The following is a 20,946-nucleotide window of genomic DNA, read 5'->3' as shown; positions in this document are numbered from 1 at the left end:
TTTAGCTCCCACTTGTAAGTGAGAACATGCTTGGTTTTCTGTTTCTGCATTAATTTGCTTAGTATTATGGCCACCAGCTGCATCCACATTACTGCAAAGGACATGATTTCATTTTTTATGGCCATCTAATATTCCATGGTGTATATATACCACATTTTCTTTATCTAATCCACCATTGATGGACATCTAGGTTGATTCCATGTCTTTGCTATTGTGGATAGCATGGCAATGAGCATACAAGTGCATGTGCCGTTTTTGTAGAATGACTTATTTTCCTTTGGGTATATACCCAGTAATGGGATTGTTGGGTCAAATGGTAGTTGTTCTAAGTTCCCTGAGAACTCTCCAAACTGCATTCCACAGTGGTTGAACTACTTTATGTTCCCCCATTAACAGTATATAAGCATTCCCTTTTTTCTGCAACCTTGCCAGCATCTGTTGCCTTTAGTCTTTTAAATAACACCCATTTTTACTGGTGTGAGGTGGTATCTCATTGTGGTTTTGAATTGCATTTCTCTGATGACGTGTGATGTTGAACATTTTTTCATATGTTTGTTGGCCACTTGTATTTCTTTTTTTGAGAATTGTTTATTCATGTCCTTTGCCCACTTTTTAATGGGGTTGTTTTTCTTGTTGAATTGTTGAGTTCTTTATAGATTCTGGATATTAGACCTTTGTCAGATACATAGTTTGCAAATATTTTCTCCCATTCTGTGAGGTATCTGTTTACTTGATAGTTTCTTTTGCTGTGCAAAAGTTCTTTATTTTAATTACGTCCCACTTGTCCATTTTTTACTTTTGTGGCAATTGCTTTCGGGGATTTAATCATAAATTCTTTACCAAGGTCGATGTCTAGAATGGTACTTCTTAGGTTTTCTTCTAGGATTTTTATAGTTTTAGGTCTTAAACCTTTAATCTATCCTGAATTAATTTTTGTATTTTGTGGGGTATCCAGTTTCATTCTTCTGCATATGACTAGCCAGTTATCTTAGCCCTATTTATTGGATAAGGAGTCCTTTCCCCATTTTTTTTGGTTAACTTTGTCAAGGATCAGATGGCTGTAGGTGTGCATCATTATTTCTGGATTCTCTCTTCTGTTTCATTGGTCTTTGTGTCTGTTTTTATACTAGTACTATGTGGTTTTGGTTATTGTAGCCTTATAACATAGTTTTAAGTTGGGTAATGTGATGCCCACTGGCCTTGTTCTTTTGTTGTATTTTGTTTTTGAGACAGGGTCTTGCTGTGTCACGCAGTCTGGAGTGCAATGGCACCATAACAGCTCACCACAGCCTTGACCTCCTGGGCTCAAGTGATCCTCCTGCCTCAGTCTCCTGAGTAGCTGGGACTACAGGTGTGCATTACCACACCTGGCTAATTTAAAACTTTTTTTTTTTGTAGAGATGGGATCTCACTGTGTTGCCCAGGCTTGTCTTAAACTCCTGACCTCAAGTGATCCTCCTGCCTCAGCCTTTCAGTAGTGCTGAGATTGCAGGCATCAGGCACCATGCCTGGCTTGTTCTTCTTGCTTAGGATTGCTTTAGCTATTCAGACTCTTTTTTGGTTTCATATGAATCTTAGAATCATTTTTTCTAATTCTGTAAAAAATGACATTGGTAATTTGATAGGATAGTGTTGAATCTATAGATTGCTTTTTAGTTAGTTCTTTTCTAGTTTTTATTTTGTTATTTCTAGTCATGTGGTTTTTCTTTCTCACATTTTGGTTTTATCTTTTCTATAAATTTGGCATTTTTAAAAATTTGCTTCAAGGACATTGTGTACCTAGCAGGTCCCCTTTTTTCCTTTGTCTGAATTCCCTAATTTAATATATTTTAGTTTAAATTGTCAGGTATTTGAAGAGAAAAGGCTTCTACCACTTATAAGGGTACATCTTCTTCTTTCTGCTGGTTTAGTAAAGCTTTTTTTCTAGTTATACAATAAATAGTGGATGTGTAAATACGTAAATCTGGTTGAAGGTTTTTTTGTTTTTGTTTTTGTTTTTTTTTTGAGACAGAGTCTTGCTCTGTTGCCTAGGCTGGAGAGCAGTGGTGCAATCTCAGCTCCCTGCAACGTTATTCTCATGCCTCAGCCTCCCAAGTAGCTGGAATAACAGGTGTGGCCACCACTGCCTGGCTAAGTTTTGTAGTTTTTGTAGATATGGGGTTTTTCCATGTTGGCCAGGCTGGTATCGAACTCCTGACCTCAAGTGATCATTCCACCTTGGCCTCCCAAAGTGCTGGAATTACAGGTGTGAGTCACTGCACCTGCCCCCTCATTGAAGGCTTTGTGTGTGTGTGTGTGTGTGTGTGTGTGTGTGTGTGTGTGAAGTGTAACTTCATGTAAATCTGGGCTGAGATGAAAACTGAGTGCAAGCAGGCCGGGCACCAACATTAATAAGCACATCATAGATTCACTTTGTTATTTATGTAGTCATTCATTCAACAATTATGTATTCTACATGGACAAAGTGATATGTGTGTGTGTGTGCACGCGTGTGTGTATTCCCTAATAGAAATATGCATCCTATATCTCTCACCTTAAGTCCCAGTTATTCAACTACCTATTTAAAATCTCTCCTTGGTCTGAATTCCATCATTGTCCCTAAACTTCATCTTCTTCCTTTGTTGCTAAAATGGGCATTCCCTTTTTCCCTGTCCCATGGAGAATACCTCTCCCATGGAGGGATATACCTACCCAGTAGAGTATTCTCCATGGGATAGGGATCAACTCAGCTACTTAAAGACTCTTCTTTTTGCTTCAGCTCACACATCTAATGCCTTGCCAAGTTCTGTTAATTATCCGTCTTTTGAATATATCTACCACGCTTCCTTCTTAGTTCAGGAGACCCCTGTCTCTTGCCTAGATCACCCGTAACTGGACTCTGCCTCCAGTCTGTCCCTCGTCATTCCATGTCCCACAATACAGCCAAATTGGTCTTTCGCAAACACGAATCTGGTTGACCTCACAACCATGTTTAAATTACTCTAGTGGTTCCCATTGTCCTAGTGGTTCCCATTGTTTCCTTGGTTCTTAGGACTTACAAGGCTTTTCATGATAAAGACTCTGGTGATCTTTCAAGCCTTATCTTTTCTCACAATCCTTCTTCCTGTCTTGACTTTTGCCCCAGCTGTCAATACGTTTTCCAGTTACCTGACTATACTATGCTGTTCTAATCTGTGGGCCTTTAAAAAATATTGAGTTATGATTTACATGCCATAAAATTCACCTTCTTAAAGTATACAATTCATTGTTTTTTTGATGTATTCACAAAGTTGTGCAACTTTCACCACAATATAATTTGCAGACCATTTCCATCGCTCTAGAAAGCATGAATCAATAGTTCAATAGTTCAGTCAGTTTTATGGTCAAATAATATTGCGTTGTATGGATAGACCACATTTTGCCTATCCATTCATCAGTTGATAGACATTTGAGTGGACTCCACCTTTTGGATATCATGAATAATGTTGCTGTGAACATTGTGTGTGTTTTTACATTCAGTTAGGTGTAGTCCTAGGAGTAGGATTCCTGGGTTATGTGGTAACTCTGTTTATCTTTTTGATAAATTTTTTGAGGAACTGCCAAAGTGTTTTCCACAGTGGCTGCGCCATTGACCTGTGGGGTTTTATAATACTTTTCCCTTTTTTTGGGACAGATTCCTGTTGCCTCTGGGTCTCCTCTGGCATGAGCCAACTATATGGTTAAAGACGAATATGTAGGATGCTGGGAAGGGCATTTGTGTCTCCTGTGCCCATTATCAAACTCTGGGTAAAAATTCTTCGTGAGAATTCATATGGATCAACTCATTGTTATATCCTGTAGTTTCATAAACTCTAGCAGGATTTGTATCCTATAGCCTAATAATATTTTCTACTAAAATAGTTTATTCCTCAAAGGAATATTTGCTGTTTAAAACCTCCTAGACTGAGTGACCTGGACTCCAATTCATTGTTAGGTTTGGGAAAGTGCTCACTGATGCATTATGCCTGGTACATAGCAGGTACTAATAAAATTTGTTGAATGAATACTTATTAATAATATTGTTAGACTATTAGACCAGATGCCTATCTAGTCCTCAAACGCATCAGCCAAGTAATAGCATACTTGTTTTTGCCAGTGCCATTTTTACCCTTGTAGTCTCAACTGCAAATTCCTTGGATGAGTGTTGTAGACTGACTTACAGACACCCCTCCAACAGCGACAGTCCCTTTATAAAACAACTGTGGAATACACGTGAGAAACCACTAAGTGTTGATGGGCTATTAGATTTTTGACATTCGGCAGGCATATGTTCTAGGAACTTTGGGAGACCATAACATGAAGAAACCACTACATCGTATAATTGCTCCTGTAAGTACAACTGTAAAATTCTAAGTGACTCCTTTAGAGCCCATTATCTGAGTTACTATCATGTCACTCAACAGCTGTCAAGGAGCACTGAGATTTCGGTGCAATGTACCAGCTACATGACTCACTTTTGAACAACAGACCTAACACTGCTTTATGATGTTTATTTCAGCAAAACTAAAAATTAGATACATCAGGGATTTTGGGGACCACTTGCAAATAACCAAAACTGTGTATGTTAAACTTGCAAAATCCCGGAGTCTTCTATATGGCTATTGCTGAGCATCCTCATTCTTCCTATTCAGCTAGAAACTAGAAGAAGAGTTCTTGAGACCTTTACCAGTACAAATGTCATAATTATTGCCTGCATTCTGCCCTAGCTTCCATCTCTCACAGGTTTTCCCTGTCCTTTCAGTGTCTTCCTACTCAAGTAAGAGTCCGCACTGCCTGTATTGTGTCCTTTCTCTCTTCCCTATTTATAGGTAGTGAATCAAATATATCATTTGGGGCCAGGCACGGTGGCTCACACCTGTAATCCTAGCATTTTGGGAGGCTGAGGTGGGTGGATCACTTGAGGCTAGGAGTTCAAGACCAGGCTGACCAACCTGGTGAAACCCCGACTCTACTAAAAATATAAAAAAATTAGCCAGGTGTTGTGCTGGCTACCTTTGATCCCAGCTACTTGGGAGGCTGAGGCAGGAGAATCAAGTGAACCTGGAGGTGGAGGTTGCACTGAGCCAAGTTTGCACCACTGCACTCCAGCCTGGGTGACAGAGTGAGACTCCATCTCAAAACAAAAACAAAAACAAAAAGCCAAATATATCATTTGGACTGTTTGGACTCCTGGTCTCTTCACCTGTTGGGTAGGTGTGGGGTTGATGCAGGGAATGGAAGTTAGAATTGTACCCCCATTAAGATAAGTGAGGAAAGGCCCGTAAGGCTGGGAGCACAGATTTTCAACCCCTTTTGGAAGTTGTCCATTGAAGCTTGTCTGGACCTCCTGTATTTGCCTTTATTTTCCTTACCTTAGTTTGTGTAAAAATTTTAAAGCCTCATCCATTTAAACAGTGTATACATAATGATTTTTTAAAATAAGTAGACCTCTGTACATATAGTATACAATTCTGCTTAGTCACCCTACCCATACTCTGTTTGGTTGATAACTGTGATCTTTTTATCTGTTTTTGTATAGATTAGGGAATGACTAGAAGTAATTTCTTGTTTGAGGTGTGGGTAGGAGAGAAAGCAGTTTTTAACATTACTGTTGTACAAAATTCCATGCAAATAGGATGAATAATGGGGTCAGTGAGATAATATTCCTAATAAGTAACAATATTATAATGTTTCTATTTTCTCGTTTCAGACTAATAATAGTGTTGTTTACTTGTGTTATCTGCCTGGTTTATTTACCATTTCTACCTGAGGCAGATAATTCCTTTTAATATTGGTTAATCCATTAAAATTTTCAATTCAGGAAAGTAAAGGAAAAATTAAGTATTTCTTATCCTGCTTTTTATATGATATCTTTACCTTGAATGTTTATTGGTGGTTTTTAATATCTTTTGGTGTTCAGGTCATCATATATATAAATAGAGGAATATAGGAAACCATTTTTCCCCTGAATTACAAAATAGTCAATTCCATAGTAGTAAAAGAGTTAACTCTTGATTTCCTGATGTAGCTTCACAATGCTGTAGCAGAAATGGAACAGGAAAAGTTTGATCTTCAAAAGCGACACACTGAAAACATTCAAGAATTGCTTGAGGATACAAATGTGCGTCTGAATAAAATGGAGAGTGAATATATGGCGCAAACACAGTCCACAGTGAGTCTTTAAACCTGTTCTTGACATCTTAGAACCTATCTTCTCAATTTCCATGTCCTCATGCTTCCCGGATGTGCACGGTGTAGAAAGGTGTTACGGAATCAAAAGAAAAACTTTACCTTCCTACTCCATACAGATTTATATATGTCCATGGACAGACCCTTGAAGTCTGTGAGGGATTTGACTCTAGAGTGTTTGATGCTGCTTTTTATGTGTTTTTATTATTATTATTTTTTTTATTTTTGTTTTTTGAGATGGAGTCTCGCCCTGTCACCCAGGCTGGAGTGCAACGGTGTGACCTCAGCTCACTGCAACCTCCGCCTCCTGGGTTCAAATGATCCTCCTGCCTCAGCCTCCTGAGTAGCTGGGATTACAAGTGCCTGCCACCATGCCCAGCTAGTTTTTATATTTTTAGTAGACACGGGGTTTCACCATGTTGGCCAGCCTGGTCTCGAACTCTTGACCTTGTGATCCACCCTCCTTGGCCTCCGGAAGTGCTGGGATTACAGGCGTGAGCCCCTGCACCTAGCCTTATTTATTATTTTTTTAACCCTCAGAAGCCTTTATAAATCTTCCCTCTTCTTCTTTTTTTTTCCGTTGACTTTCAGTTCAGAGATAATCTCTTTTCTTTTTTTTTTCCTTTGAGACAGGGTCTTGCTCTGTTGCCCAGGCTAGAGTACAGTGGCTTAATCTTGGCTCACTGCAACCCTGCCTCCCAGGCTCAAGTGATTCTTGTGCCTAAGCCTCCCAAGTAGCTGGTACTACAGGTGCATGCCACAGCATCTGATTAATTTTTATACTTTTAGTAGAGACAGGGTTTTGCCATGTTGACCAGGCTGGTCTTGAACTCCTGGGCTCAAGCGATCTGCCCCCATTGGCCTCCCAAAGTGCTGGGATTACAGTCGTGAGCAACCACGCCTGGCCATTTCTTTTCTGTCTTTTTTTGTTTGTTTGTTTCATTTTTTTTTAATAAAGACTTGATTGTTTTTCTGAAAATAATGCTCATGTGAAGGAAATCAAAGAGGGAGATTGAAGTAGTGTGACCACTCTGACCAGTGTTCTTAATAGATCATATTGACTCAGGAACCAGACATAGACGTCACATGGGTAAGCCCAAAATGTTCCTTACTGAAATAATTCAGAAGGAGGTCACCACAGTCAGGCTACACAGCAGAGAGACCCATGACACTGGTCAGGGTGAGATAGAGGATCCCCCAAAGAGACTGTTCATTGATTATATATGGCCGTGGAGTCTAGGTCTGAGGAAGTGACTGTCTTCAGCTCTTAAGGAACCTGCCTTACATCCTAAGATCCATAAGCCTGGAACAGTTCTGCTGGAAGGTTACTCTGCACGTGGATCAGAGCTCCTCATGTCCACGGCCAGTGCATCGCATCGGTCTTGTTACTGATACAAATCGTCCCCTACTTAACGATGGTTTGACTTACAATTTTTTGACTTTATGTTGGTGGAAAGGTAAGATGCATTTAGTAGAATACCAGATGCTCCTCAATTTACTATGGGCTTATGTCCCCAAATGGTTGCATGGGTACTTAAAGTGATGCATATTGCTTTCGCACTGTCATGAAGTCAAAGTCGTGTCAGTCATGCCATCGTAAGTTGGGGACCATCTATCGGTACATTCATTCTGTTCTTCACTTTCAATACAGTGTTCAGTAAATTACATGAAATACCCTATACTTCATTGTAAAATAGGCTTTCTGTTAGGTGATTCTGCCCATCTGTACGCTAATGCAAATGTTCTGTGCATATTTAAGATAGGCCAGGCTAAGCTATGATGTTTGGTAGTTTAGGTGTATTAAATGCATTTTAAAATTAGTGATATTTGGAACTTAATGATGGGTTTATTGGGACATAATCTCATTTTAAGTCAAGGAGCATCTGTATGTAATATGACCTCATAGAATGGTCCAGTGTTATATATCCCAGGTATGAGCTCTGTCTCATTTACCATTCACAACCTCCGCAGGCCAACCTGGCTTGGTCCAAGTACTTTCTTGAATTTAAAGCTGTGGAATTTGAACAAGAGTCATTACCCAGGCATATCACACATACATCTTAGAGTGTGTTACCTTGTACCCTTAGACAGGCACTAAGGCCTACCTCACATTGGAAAAGAAATGAGAAGTGGTATGCAAGGTTGTGTGGAACCTGGACTTCAGGGTCAGACAGTTGTGGGTTCAAATCCCAAGTCCTTAATAGCTTGGGTGTCGTGTAAGCTCTTCAGATGTTAATGTTCTTATTTGTGGAACAGAATAACAGTAGTACAATATAATGTAAGTTGTTGGAAATATTATATTAATATACATAAATTAAGTTACACAATAATAAGCCCACAGATCATTGTTAATATTATGTTCAAAAATGAAACATACAAGAATGACAATCAAGAGAGACATACAAATGAAAAAAGAAGGACTCAGTTTAAGAAGGTCCAAGCACTTTGGGAGGCTGAGGTGTTCAGATCGATTGAGCCCAGGAATTCAAGACCATCCAGAGTAACATGGCGAGACCATGTCTCTGGAAAAAAAAAAAAATTAGCTAGGCCCGGTGGGGTGTGCTTGTAGTCGCAGTTACTTGGGAGACTGAGGCAGGAGGATTACTTGAGCCCATTAGGTCAAGGTTGCAGTGAGGTGTGATTGTGCTACTGGATGCCAGCTTGGGCAGTGGATCCAAAAAAAGAAAAAATTAACACATTTGTTTGATGAAGAGGTGAAAATTTTTTGGTTCTCCATTCCCTTCCATGGAAATGATAGGAATAGGGTAAAGAAAAAGGCATAAGCCCTGATGGACAAAGACAGTGAGAGAGCAATGCAGTTTTTGGAGTTGGAAAGGCAATGGATTTGTTGAAATTCATCTAGCAGGCTCAAGAAAGCATAACCCTAAATCAGCAGTGAAGAAACCTGAGAAGCAAGGCTAATTACATCATGGGACCTCCAGGGGCTCCAGGCATCTCTGGAAGAGGAGTGATAAGTGGCCCTTCAACACATAAATTGTTAGAAGTCGTATTTAAGAAGCAGGTAGATGTTTAATTGGAGTGCTGGGTACAAGGATATTTATTATACTCTTCCTTGTAATTTTGTAGATATTTGAAATATCCCATAATACAACTTTTTAAAAATAATAAAATAACAAAAATATGACAAAATCTTTATATCTTCTCCCCCATTTTGTGAAGCATGAGATTGTCTCTTCTACAACTCCGCAGAAGACATTAGGTTATTTTCTGGAGAGAATACAACACTGTCTGGATTGGAAGACTTCAGGCACAGTTGAGGTTTTTACAACGGCAACTGGCCAAGTGTGGTGGACAGATCCCTGGGAGTCCTTGAGGCTCTAGAATCCCTTGAGTGTCCATATTGTAAAGCACCACCATCCTCTCCCCATTCCCCTACCCTAAAGAAAAAACAATAGAAAATTAAGTCACTAATGTGAGAAAAAATACTAAATACCTTTAGATTTCTTTACCTTAATATCCATTGCCAGAAGAAATTGGCGCCACATCTATTAATAAAAAATAAACATTAGAAAAAAATGTGACCCCACTTGATTTTCAAGTATGAAGGAGATGAGCAGTTTTGAACATCATCTCTTTGATTTTTATATATGTAAATATCACTATAATGTCTCTAGTTAATGGACGTTTTGGCATTATTTTGAGCCCTTTAAATTTGAGTTTTTTAATTTAGTTCTGAGCAGTGTATTTACAATCATTATTTCTTTGAAAAGATCTCTCCCTTCTACCTCTTAGGTCTTATGCTATGTCTTCTATCTCTTTGTGTTTTCTTCCTATTCTTTGTTACTATGATAGTTTCTAATTCTGATCTTACTCTCATCAGTTAATTCTTTGGTAGAGTTACTCCTGCTTAAGGATCTATTGCTTTTTATTTCAGCGATTATTTTTTATACCTAGTATTTTCATTTCACTCTTTATTTATTTATTTATTGAGATGGAGTTTCACTCTGTCGCCCAGCTGTAGTGCAGTGGCACGGTCTCGGCTCACTGCAACCGCCACCTCCCAGGTTCAAGCAGTTCTCCTGCCTCAGCCTCCAGAGTAGTTGGGATTACAGCTGCGTGCCACCACGCGTGGCTGATTTTTGTTTTTTTAAGTAGAGATGGAGTTTTGCCATATTGGCCAGGCTGGTCTCAAACTCCTGACCTCAGGTAATCTGCCCACCTTGGCCTCCCAAAGTGTTGGGATTACAGGTGTGATCCACTGCGCCTGGCCTCATTTGACTCTTTATTGATTTAGCTTATTTAAAATTATTAGTTCATCTCTTCTCATAATTTATCTTTAGAATCATGGTGTGCTGTGTATTACGAATGGTAATGTAGATGATAATGTTATTATATATGTGCAAGTACTGCTGACTTTCTTTCATAGTGTTTTTTTGCCGATATCTAGGTATTTTGGACTGTGAGCCCATGTCCCTTGGGTTTGTAAGTTATTCTTATGCATATTGGGGAAAACCTGGAAGACCAGGTCCTTGTGTTGGTCAATTAGAGTCTGTTCAAGTAGCAAGAATGGGGTGAACCTCAGGGAGAGATCTCCACAATAGCACATGACCACTGTTGAACTCTCCTTTGCAAATTCCCGTGTGCAATCAGCAAGCCTTGTAATCATAAGGGAGAGAAATACAGCTTTGGAGAGAGACAGTCTCCTAGATTGTAATACATCAGCTGATAGAATTTGGAGGGAGAGATGGTCTTTTGATGAAAGAAGTTCTTATTTTAACTTGTCAAATTTATAAGTCTTTAATAATTAGTGCTTTTTTGGCTGGGCGCGGTGGCTCACACCGGTAATCCCAATATTTTGGGAGGCCTAGGTCAGGAGTTCGAGATCAGCCTGGCCAACATGGAGAAACCCCATCTCTACTAGAAATACAGAATTAGCCGGGCATGGTGATGCATGCCTGTAATCCCAGCTACTCGGGAGGCTGAGGCAGGAGAATCACCTGCACCCAGGAGACAGGGGTTACAGTGAGCCAAGATCGTGCCACTGCACTCCAGCCTGGGTAACAGAGTGAGACTCTGTCTCAAAAAAAAAAAAAAAAAAAAAAATAGTGGTTTTTATGTCTTGTTAAACAATTCTGTCTCTATTGCAAGTGCAAGGTTACCTGTATATTCTATGAAAAACTTTAAAATTTTGCCTTTAACATTGAGGCCTTAATCCTTCTGGAGTTAGTTTTTGTGACTAACACAAGATGGAGATTTAATTTTGTTTTTTTCTATGTGGATAACTTTATTTTTTCAGCTTTACTTTAGAGTAATTCCTCCTTCCTTCATTGATCTGTCATACCTCCTCTTATATATTGAACTTCCACGTATGTGAACATTGGATAATTTCTCTGGCTCTGCAATGATTGTACTGTTATCACTATTATAGCTTCATAATTACTCTTGATGCCTGATAAGGAAGTCTTCCTTCTTTGTTCATCAGAAGGGTCTTGGCCACTCTGGGCCCTTTCCTTTTACAAATACAGTCAGCTGTTTGGCTCTGTGGGTTCCTCATTTGTGATTCAACCAACCACACATAAAAATATTCAAAAAATTAAAAAAAAATAAAAATGATACAATAGAAATAATACAAATAAAAATACTGCATAACAGCTATTTATATAGCATTTACATTGTATTAGACATATTGTAGGTAATCTGCATATGATTTAAAATATACAGCAGGAGGTGTGTAGGGTATATGCAAGTACTATGTCATTTGACATAAGGGACTTGAGCATCTCTGGATTTTGGCATTGTGGTTCTGCAATTAGTTTCCCACAGATGGCAAGGGATGATTGTACGTTTAGAATCAATTTACCAAGTTAATAAAGAAAACAGAACTCTGGGGTCTTTAGGACATCTTTTGTAATATTTATTCCTGAGTCTCAAACTTTTGTTGTAGAAAGTTTTATATTTCTGCTGTATAAAAGACTCAAGAATAAATGTATGTTAGAAATTTCAACCCTTTACATATATGTAGCAAATATTTTATAATTTATCATACACTGACTAGAACTTACAGAAAAATGTAAAATAATGGTGACAATAGTGGTTTTAAAATGAAAGTTTTTGTTATTGCAAAAGATGTACAAGCTCATTATTGAAACTTTAGAAAAGATGATGAAAAAGAAAAAGATTAATATCTACATAATAAAATTACTCTCTCATTGAAAATATATGTGAGTATGCATTCTTCTACATTTTCAAACCAAGGGTGGGTCTTTTAATTAAAAACAGGCTGGGTGCAGTGGCTGACGCCTGTAATCCCAGCACTTTGGGAAGCCAAGGTGGGCGGATCACTTGAGGTCAGGAGTTCCAGAGCGGCCTGGCCAACACGGTGAAACCCTGTCTCTACTCAAAATACAAAAATTAGCCAGGCATGGTGGCGTGTGCCTGTAATCCCAGCTACTCAGGAGGCTGAGGCAGGAGAATCATTTGAACCCGAGAGGCAGAGGTTGCAGTGAGCTGAGATCATGCCACTGCACTCCAGCCTGGGCAACAGAGTGAGACTCCATCTCAAAAAAAACAAAAAAAACAAAAAACAAAAACCCCCAAAAAATGAAAGTTGGCCAATTTGATAGATATGTTGATTTCCTAGGGCTGCTGTGGCAAATGACCACAAACCGAGTGGCTTAGAGCAACAGAAATTTATTGCCTCACAGTTTTGAAGGCCTGAAGTATGAAAGCAAGGCGCCAACAGGAACCTGCTTTTTTCGAAGGTTCTGGGAGAAGAAAATTCTTCTTGTCTCTTTGGAGCTTCTGGTGGCTGCAGGTGGTCCTCGGCATTTTCTGGCTTACAGCTGCAGCATGGCAGTCCTGCTCTGTCAACATTTGCATTTTCGTTGTGTATTTCTGTGTCTCAGTGTCTTCGCATGGCCTTCTCATAATGACAGAAGTTGTTGGATTTAGGGCCCACCCTAATCCAGTATGATCTAATTTTAACTTGTTTACATTTGCAAAGCCCCTATTTCCAACCAAATAAGGCCACACTCATAGGTACGGGGGATTGTCCTTCAACCTATCTTTTTGGAGGACACAAATCGGCTCACAACAATAGGTAAAAAATGTGATATAATTTTTGTTTTAATTATGTTATCACTTATAAATGAAAATATTGAAAATTAAATCATTGGATTTAAAAAGAAGAGCTTAATATGTGCATGCAAGATCCTTGTGAATGGTCATGTTTTCTATTTTGTTTAGGTTGCTCAGAGTCAAATTTGGGACCCATTTTTAGTAGCTAAACACACTAGTGTGGTGTATGCTTTCTTTGGGGACTATATTTTGAAAAACTTTTTGGCCAGGTGAGATGGCTCACACCTATAATCCCAGCACTTTGGGAGGCCGAGGTGGGCGGATCACAAGGTCAGGAGATCGAGACCATCCTGGCTAACATGGTGAAAACCCGTCTCTACTAAAAATAGAAAAAGTTAGCTGGGTGTGGTGGCGGGCGCCTGTAGTCCCAGCTACTCGGGAGGCTGAGGCAGGAGGATGACATGAACCTGGGAGGCGGAGCTTGCAGTGAGCTGAGATCACACCACTGCACTCCAGCCTGGGTGACAGAGTGAGACTCTGTCTAAAAAAAAAACCAAAAAAAGCCAAAAACAACTTTTTAACCTCTGGCTTAGAAGGCAGCTGGCTTCTCATATCTGTCTTTGCATTTATTCTGTTGTGATATCACGTGTCATGTAGCCTCTGGAAAACTCCATTGTACACTTGTGAGGAAATGATAGTGAAATAGGCAAGTTATGTCTTCATCTAATTATAGAAATAGTTGGGAAGCTCAGGAGCTTGTTGACCGTACTTTGAGAACTGCTGCTCTAAGCCATTGGCTTTCATTTCATTTTTGACCATGACTCCCAGTAAGGAATACATTTTATAAATTATGCCCAGGACATACACAAGTACACATATGAGCACACATCTGTCTGCATATCTATAACTCAAACAAAACTTTCATTTTTACTGTTGGCCATTTACTCTAACATATTCTGTTCTTTTCATTTTGTTTAATTTCATTTAAAAATTGCTGGGTTGTGATTTACAACTTGATTTCATATGGGTTGAGACCTACGATTTGAAAATCACTGCTTTAGGTATTATGTATTTAAGAGTTTAATTTCTGGATCCATAGTAAGCTTTTCAAAGTGGTTATACTAGTTTATGACACTGCTCAACAAGAGTAGGAATTGTCTTCACATCCTTGCCAACACTTGGACTTACCAAATTTTAAAATATTTTGGTCAGGCATGATGGCTCACTCCTGTAACCCCAATACTTTGGGAGGCTGAGGCAGGTGGATCACTTGAGCCCAGGAGTTTGAGACCAGCCTGGGCATCACAGCAAGACCCCATCTCTATAAAAAATACAAAAATTAGCTGGGCATGGTAGTGCACACTTGCAGTCCCAGCTACTTGTGGGGCCGAGGTGGGAGGATTGCTTGAGCCCAGGAAACCAAGACTGCAGTGAGCCATGATCACGTCACTGCACTCCAGCCTGGGTGACAGAGTGTAACCCTGTTTCAAAAAAAATTGTTTTTTGTTTCTAACTTGAAAAATGTATTATTTTAATTTCCATTTCCCTTTTTGCTCTTACGTTTCTTGACCTTTTAAAATTGCCAATTCATCCCCTTTGTCTGATTTTAAATTCAGTTATTCTTTTCCTTGATTTATAGGAACATTTTATATATTTAGGATACAAATAAATCGATTGTCAGATTCTTTTTCCTCATTCTTTTTTTATTGAATAGATATAACATGAAATTTACCAATTTAATAATTGTAAGTATATAGTTCATTGGCATTAAGTATGTTTACATTGTGGTGCAACTGTCACTACCATCCAGCTCCAAATTTTGTCTTCTTTCCTGTCTAATACTTTGTACCCAGTAAACAATAAACTCTCCATTTGCCCTCTTCATTCAGTTCCTCGCAACCACCTTTTTATTTTGAGTCTCTTACGAATTTAACCATTCTAGGAAACTCATATAAGTGAAATTATGCAGTATTTGTCCTTCAGTGACTGGCGTATTTCACTTCACATAACGTCATTATGGTCCATTCATGTTGTGGCTTGTGTCAAAATTTCTTTTTAAAAGCTAAATAATATTCCGCTCTGTGCATGTACCACATGTGTGTCCATTCATTGGCAGATGGACACTTGAGTTGCTTCTACCTTTTGGCTGTTGTGAATAATGCTGCCGTGTACGTGGGTATAAGATAGCTCTTTGATATTTAAAGCCATGAACAAAAAACAAATTTAAATCTAAAATACGTTTTCATTATTTCAACATTCTAAATCTTCACAAAGTGACTATATTTAACAAAGATATTAAATAATATTACAACAGAAATATTTTTTTTTTCTTTGGAGACGGAGTCTTGCTTTGTCGCCCAGACTGGATGGAGTGCAGTGCCGCAATCTCGGCTCACTGCAAGCTCCGCCTCCCGGGTTCACACCATTCTCCTGCCTCAGCGTCCCGAGTAGCTGGGACTACAGGCGCCCGCCACCACACCCAGCTAATTTTTTGTATTTTTAGTAGAGAAGGAATTTCACCATGTTAGCCAAGATGGTCTTGATCTCCTGACCTCGTGATCCACCCACCTTGGCCTCCCAAAGTGCTGGGATTACAGGCATGAGCCACCATGCCTGGCCTGCAATGGAAATTTGTAAAATATATTGCTTTGATGTTTATCGCATAGGTATATTTTATTTATTAAATAATATTGAGAGACATATCATTCACAATGGAATTTTTAATTTTTATAAGTTTGGGATAAAAAGAAAAGTCATGCTTTGGAGCCAAGAGGTACCTGTCAGAACCTTCATTCTATTTTTAATGAAAGTTGAATTTTAAAAATTAGCATTCAGACCTTGTCATAGGTAATACTAGTAAATATAGAGAAAAATGGACGGAGTCTGTCAGCAGGATTGAATTTAAGAAACGTCAAAAGTAGACAGGTTTTGCTGAGCAGCTCTTGATTTAATAATTAAACAAGGTAGAGTTCAAGGCCTGGCTTAAGATGAAAGACGGGACTGTCAATGAGAATCAGTTTCTCTGTTTTGCTGTTCTTTCAGGCTTTTTTCTTTTTTGTTGAGTCTTGTGTTGTCTTATTGCCATTTATTTTAAGCAGACACTTGTATAGATTATAAGACTTACGCATTTTGGTATTGGCAGGGATTTTCGTATGAGAAACTCTTAGTGAAAATATGCAAACAATAGATTTTTAAAACAAATATTAAAACGTAATTATAAAAAGTATAGCTTCCTTGCTAGATGCTTGGGAAGATGAAGGCTATAAAATGATAGGGCTCTATTGACATTAGGGTTTAGATAAACCAAAGGTCTGTGGGTGGCTTTATTGAGATTCTAGGCTTTCTTACTGGAGTTCTTAACATTTTTTGTACCATGGACCCTGCTGGGAATCTGGTAAATTCTATGTAGTCCTTCTCAGAATAGTATTTTAAAAATAAAAGTTTACAAAGAAAAATTGTATTGAGTTACAGTTGTTAAAATATTCATAAATCAAAACTACAGTAAAGTAATACATATGCTTCTAAATTAATGCAGTAAATATAAAAATCTAGCAGTAGGCCTGATAGTAATTTCTGATGAGGGTAAACAATATATAGTGATTGCTCAGTAGTGTAATGAACTATAAAAATATCCATGATTTCTATTTGTTCCAGGTATTGCTAATGCTACCTTTGTCTGATGACTACATTCACAATTGAAGGGAAATGTTAACTTTCAGTTAGGGTGGTGAAAATGAAAATGAACTTTAAAGAAAAATTCAAATTCAGCGACAGTCTGAATTCCATCCATGATCCTCTATGGTAGGTTAAGGTAGGTTAAGATCCTTTACTTTAAAGAGTGCCAAAAGCCTTAGACATCTGAAATATTTAACTATTGTTAGTAGTGACATATGATAATTCATGGAACTACTCATGGACGCACTGAGATAGCTAGAATTTGATTTTATAGTTTCTATCACCATTTCTTCTCCCAAGCTCTCAATGATTATAATGCAGAAAATCTCCAAATAACACAAATTCATCATGTTGAATAAAATGGCCATTTAAAAATAGACACTTTTTTTGAATAGTTTTAGATTTACAGAAAATTTAAGAAGATAGTACAGAGAATTCCCATATAACCTGCACTCAGTTTCTCCTGATGATAACATCTTACCTTATCTTGGTACTCTTTTCACAATAAATGAATCAATATTGATACACTATTAGCTAAAGTCTTTTGTTCATTCAGATTTTCTTCATTTTTACCTAATGTTCTGTTTCTTTTCCAGGATCTCATCTAGGATACCACATGAAATTTAGTTGTTATGGCTCCTTACTTTAATCTTGCTTGTGATAATTTCTCAGACTGTCCTTGTTTTTTATCACCATGACAGTTTTGAGGGATATTGATTGGTCAGGCATATTGTAAAATGCTCATCTAGTAGAAACTGTCTGATGGTTTCCTCATGATTAGACTGGGGTTATGGATTTAGGCAGGAAGATCTCAGAAGTAAAGTGCTGTTCTTATCACATCATATCACGAACACATATTATTATTATTATTATTATTTTATTTTATTTTGTTGAGACAGTCTCACTCTGTCACCCAGGCTAAAGTATAGTTACACTATCTCAGCTCACTACAACCTCTGCCTCCTGGGTTCAGGTGATTCTCCTGCTTCAGCCTCCCAAGTAGCTAGGATTACAGGTGTATGCCACCATGCCCAGCTAATTTTTGTAGTTTTTAGTAGAGACAGAGTTTTGCCATGTTGGCCAGGCTGGTCTTGAACTCCTGACCTCAGGTGATCTGCCTTCCTCCGCCTCCCAAAGTGCTGAGATTACAGGTGTGAACCACAATGCCCAGCCATGAATACATATTACTTACATGACATCATACCTGTGCATATTAATTTTGATCATCTGGCTGACGTAGTGTTTATTAGGTTTCTCCAGTGTAAAGTTACTTCCCACCTTTTCATACTGTACTCATTGAAAGGAAGTTACCGTTTGGTACCCCATTTAAGAAGTAGGGAGTTTTACTCCCTTGTTTATCAATTTATTCTATTCTTTATTTATACTAGTATGAAAATGTGGATATCTATCTTATGTTTTGGGTTATAAGCCAATATTTCTTCATTTTGTTGCTCAAATTGTTCCAGCTTTGGCCATTGGGAGCTCTTTCATTTGGGTTCTGTGCTTCTTGGACATGGCCCCATCAGTACGGATTATATGGAGAAATGGTATTGGAAACCAATATCTATGTGCTAGGTAGGCATGTTGTTGTTGGGGTATCATTTCTTTTGCACCCTCTCACCTGACAGACCAAGGAAATACTGACCTGTGTATACAGTATATACTAGCCTGTGTATACAGTAAGTCCTTATTTAATGTTATTGATAGGTTTTTGGAAACTGATTATAAGTGAAGTGACATATAATGAAACAAAATTTTTTTCTCATTATTATAATGAAATGATGTTATTTGAGGACCTGCTATATGCTGTTTTCCTTAAAGTTTTTTTTTCCATAAATTAACATTTAAACACTGCTGTATTTGCTACTTAGGTCAAACATACTGTTTTTCCTTGTTTGACAAAAGTTGTAATTTCCTACAATACTTATTTTGGTGATGGCTATATTTTTTGTTTCTCAATGTATATTCATTATATAATAATTCTAAAATCATTTTATCCTTGTTCTTTTAAATTTTGGGGACTAGTAATATAGGATTATAGTTTTAATGAAAATGACAATTATTTACTTTTTTTTTTTTTTTAGCAATCCATTTACTGTAAAAAGTGGTTCTTTCAATAAATTGGTCAATTGAATATTCATGTAGAAAAAAATGCATCTTGAACCTTCACATCATTTAATAAACCCATTTTAGGAACGTCCTAGAATTAAATGTGCAGATAAAATGGTAAAACTTACAGAGGAAATCTTAGAATATCTTCTTGGCCTGGACTAGTCAAAAATTTCTTAAAAGGGAAATTAAATGTTTACCTTAAAGAAAGATACTAATAAATTAGAATATATTAAAAGTAATACCTTTTGGTCACCAAAGGTATCATTAAGAAAGGGAAAAGAGGCTGACATGGTTGCCTATGCCTGTAATCCCAGCACTTTGGAAGGCCAAGGGAGGCAGATCACTTGAGACCAGGAGTTGGAGACCAGGAGTTTGAGACCAGCCTGGCCAACATGGCAAAACCCTGCATCTATTAAAAAGACAACAATTCGCCAAGTGTGGTTGGCGCATGCTCCCAGCTACTCGGGAGGCTGAGGCACGAGAATCTCTTGAACCAGTAGGTGGAGGCTGCAGTGAGCTGAGATTGCACCACTGTACTCTAGCCTGGGCAACAGAGCACAGCAAGACTATGTCTCAAAAAAAAAAAAAAAAAAAAAAAAAGAAAAAGAAAAAAAGAAAGGGAAAAGGCAATTCCGAATGGAAGAAGATATCTGCAATTGCTTTATTCAATAAAGGTCTTGCATTTTAAATATAGAAAAAAATCAACAAGGAGAACAGTTCAATAAAAAAGAGCAATGTATTTGAATAGGCAGCACACAAAAGAAGATATTCAGGTGATTAATAAACACTTAAAAAGGTGCTCAAATCATTAATAGTCAGGGAAATGTAAATCAATTCAGTATCTCTACATACCTATAAAAAGGGTTTATTAACAAAAACAAACAAGATCACAGTACGGAGTTTTGACAAAGATACAGAATAGTTGGAAGTCTCATATGCTGCTGTAAGGAGTTCAAATTTTTGTAAAACTGGAAAGCTCTTTGGTAGTAACTACTGAGGCTTGACATAGGCATATCTTACGACAGCAATTTCACTGCAACATGTATAACCAAGAGAAATCTGTGCATGTATGCATCATAAAACATGTATGAGAGTTTTCATAGCCACATTATTTTTAATAGTCAAAAACTGAAGACAACTCATCAATAGAATGGATAAATTATTTTAGCATGGCTATATATAGTATTGAAAAAAATTAAACTACTCTTACATTCCACAACATGGATGAATCCCATAGGCATATAATATGCATGAAGAAACCTGACCCAAAAGAGTTACATACTCTGTGATTCCATTTATACAAAGTTTGAAAAAAGACAAAATTTATTTGTACTGATGGAGGTCAAAAGAGTGGTTAACTCCGGGTGGAGGGTAACTAATAAGCCTTTAGAGAGGCTGGCAATGTTCACATCTTCTAGTGGCTTGTGAGTTTACAGTTTGTAAAAATGTTATCAGAATTTATTTTTAAGATTTATGATTTATAACTTCATAAATCATAAATGTATATATCTTTAAGACTTAACCACCTTTTGTCATAAATCATAAACTCTATCTTTAAGACTTACGCAGTCTTGCTCTGTTGGCCAGGCTGGAGTGCAGTGGCACACAAACTTCTTATGAAAATAGTCCTATTTTCGTGGATAAATTATTCTTCTTATGAAAATAGGACATATTTTCATAAGAAGTTTGTGAAATAAGATAAAATTAGTTGCTCTTTTTGCCATACGAGTTTGCCATAGGAGAACTGTGGATACTAAGTAGTTGCCTAATACTAACACTTTTTAATTTTTAACTCCTACAAGGTTTCAAATTAAGTTTGTGTGTAAAACTCCAACATTTATATCTCCAGTACTGATTTCTTATATCAATAGATGTTGTACAATGAAAACACCATGGAATATTTTACATTTTCTAAGACTTATAGAAAATCATATC

At 37.7% G+C, this 20,946-nt stretch overlaps 1 protein-coding gene across 14 annotated transcripts in view; it reads left to right on the top strand.

Annotated features, from left to right (window-relative positions):
* Positions 1–20,946, top strand: part of LOC105469025 (centrosomal protein 112) — a 535,394-nt gene that overhangs the window by 111,347 nt on the left and 403,101 nt on the right. For 13 of the 14 annotated variants that reach the window (XM_024788889.2, XM_071083480.1, XM_011719542.3 and 10 more), the window contains one exon: positions 6,026–6,169. The exons of the other annotated variant lie outside the window; for it this stretch is intronic. In XM_024788889.2, coding sequence (XP_024644657.2) covers positions 6,026–6,169 — 144 coding nt within the window. The remainder of the gene's footprint in view (positions 1–6,025; positions 6,170–20,946) is intronic. 14 annotated transcript variants of the gene reach the window in all.

The sequence above is a fragment of the Macaca nemestrina genome, chromosome 17, assembly GCF_043159975.1.
Source record: "Macaca nemestrina isolate mMacNem1 chromosome 17, mMacNem.hap1, whole genome shotgun sequence".
Taxonomy (NCBI): Eukaryota; Metazoa; Chordata; class Mammalia; order Primates; family Cercopithecidae; genus Macaca; species Macaca nemestrina.
This window is presented reverse-complemented; position numbering and strand designations above follow the sequence as displayed.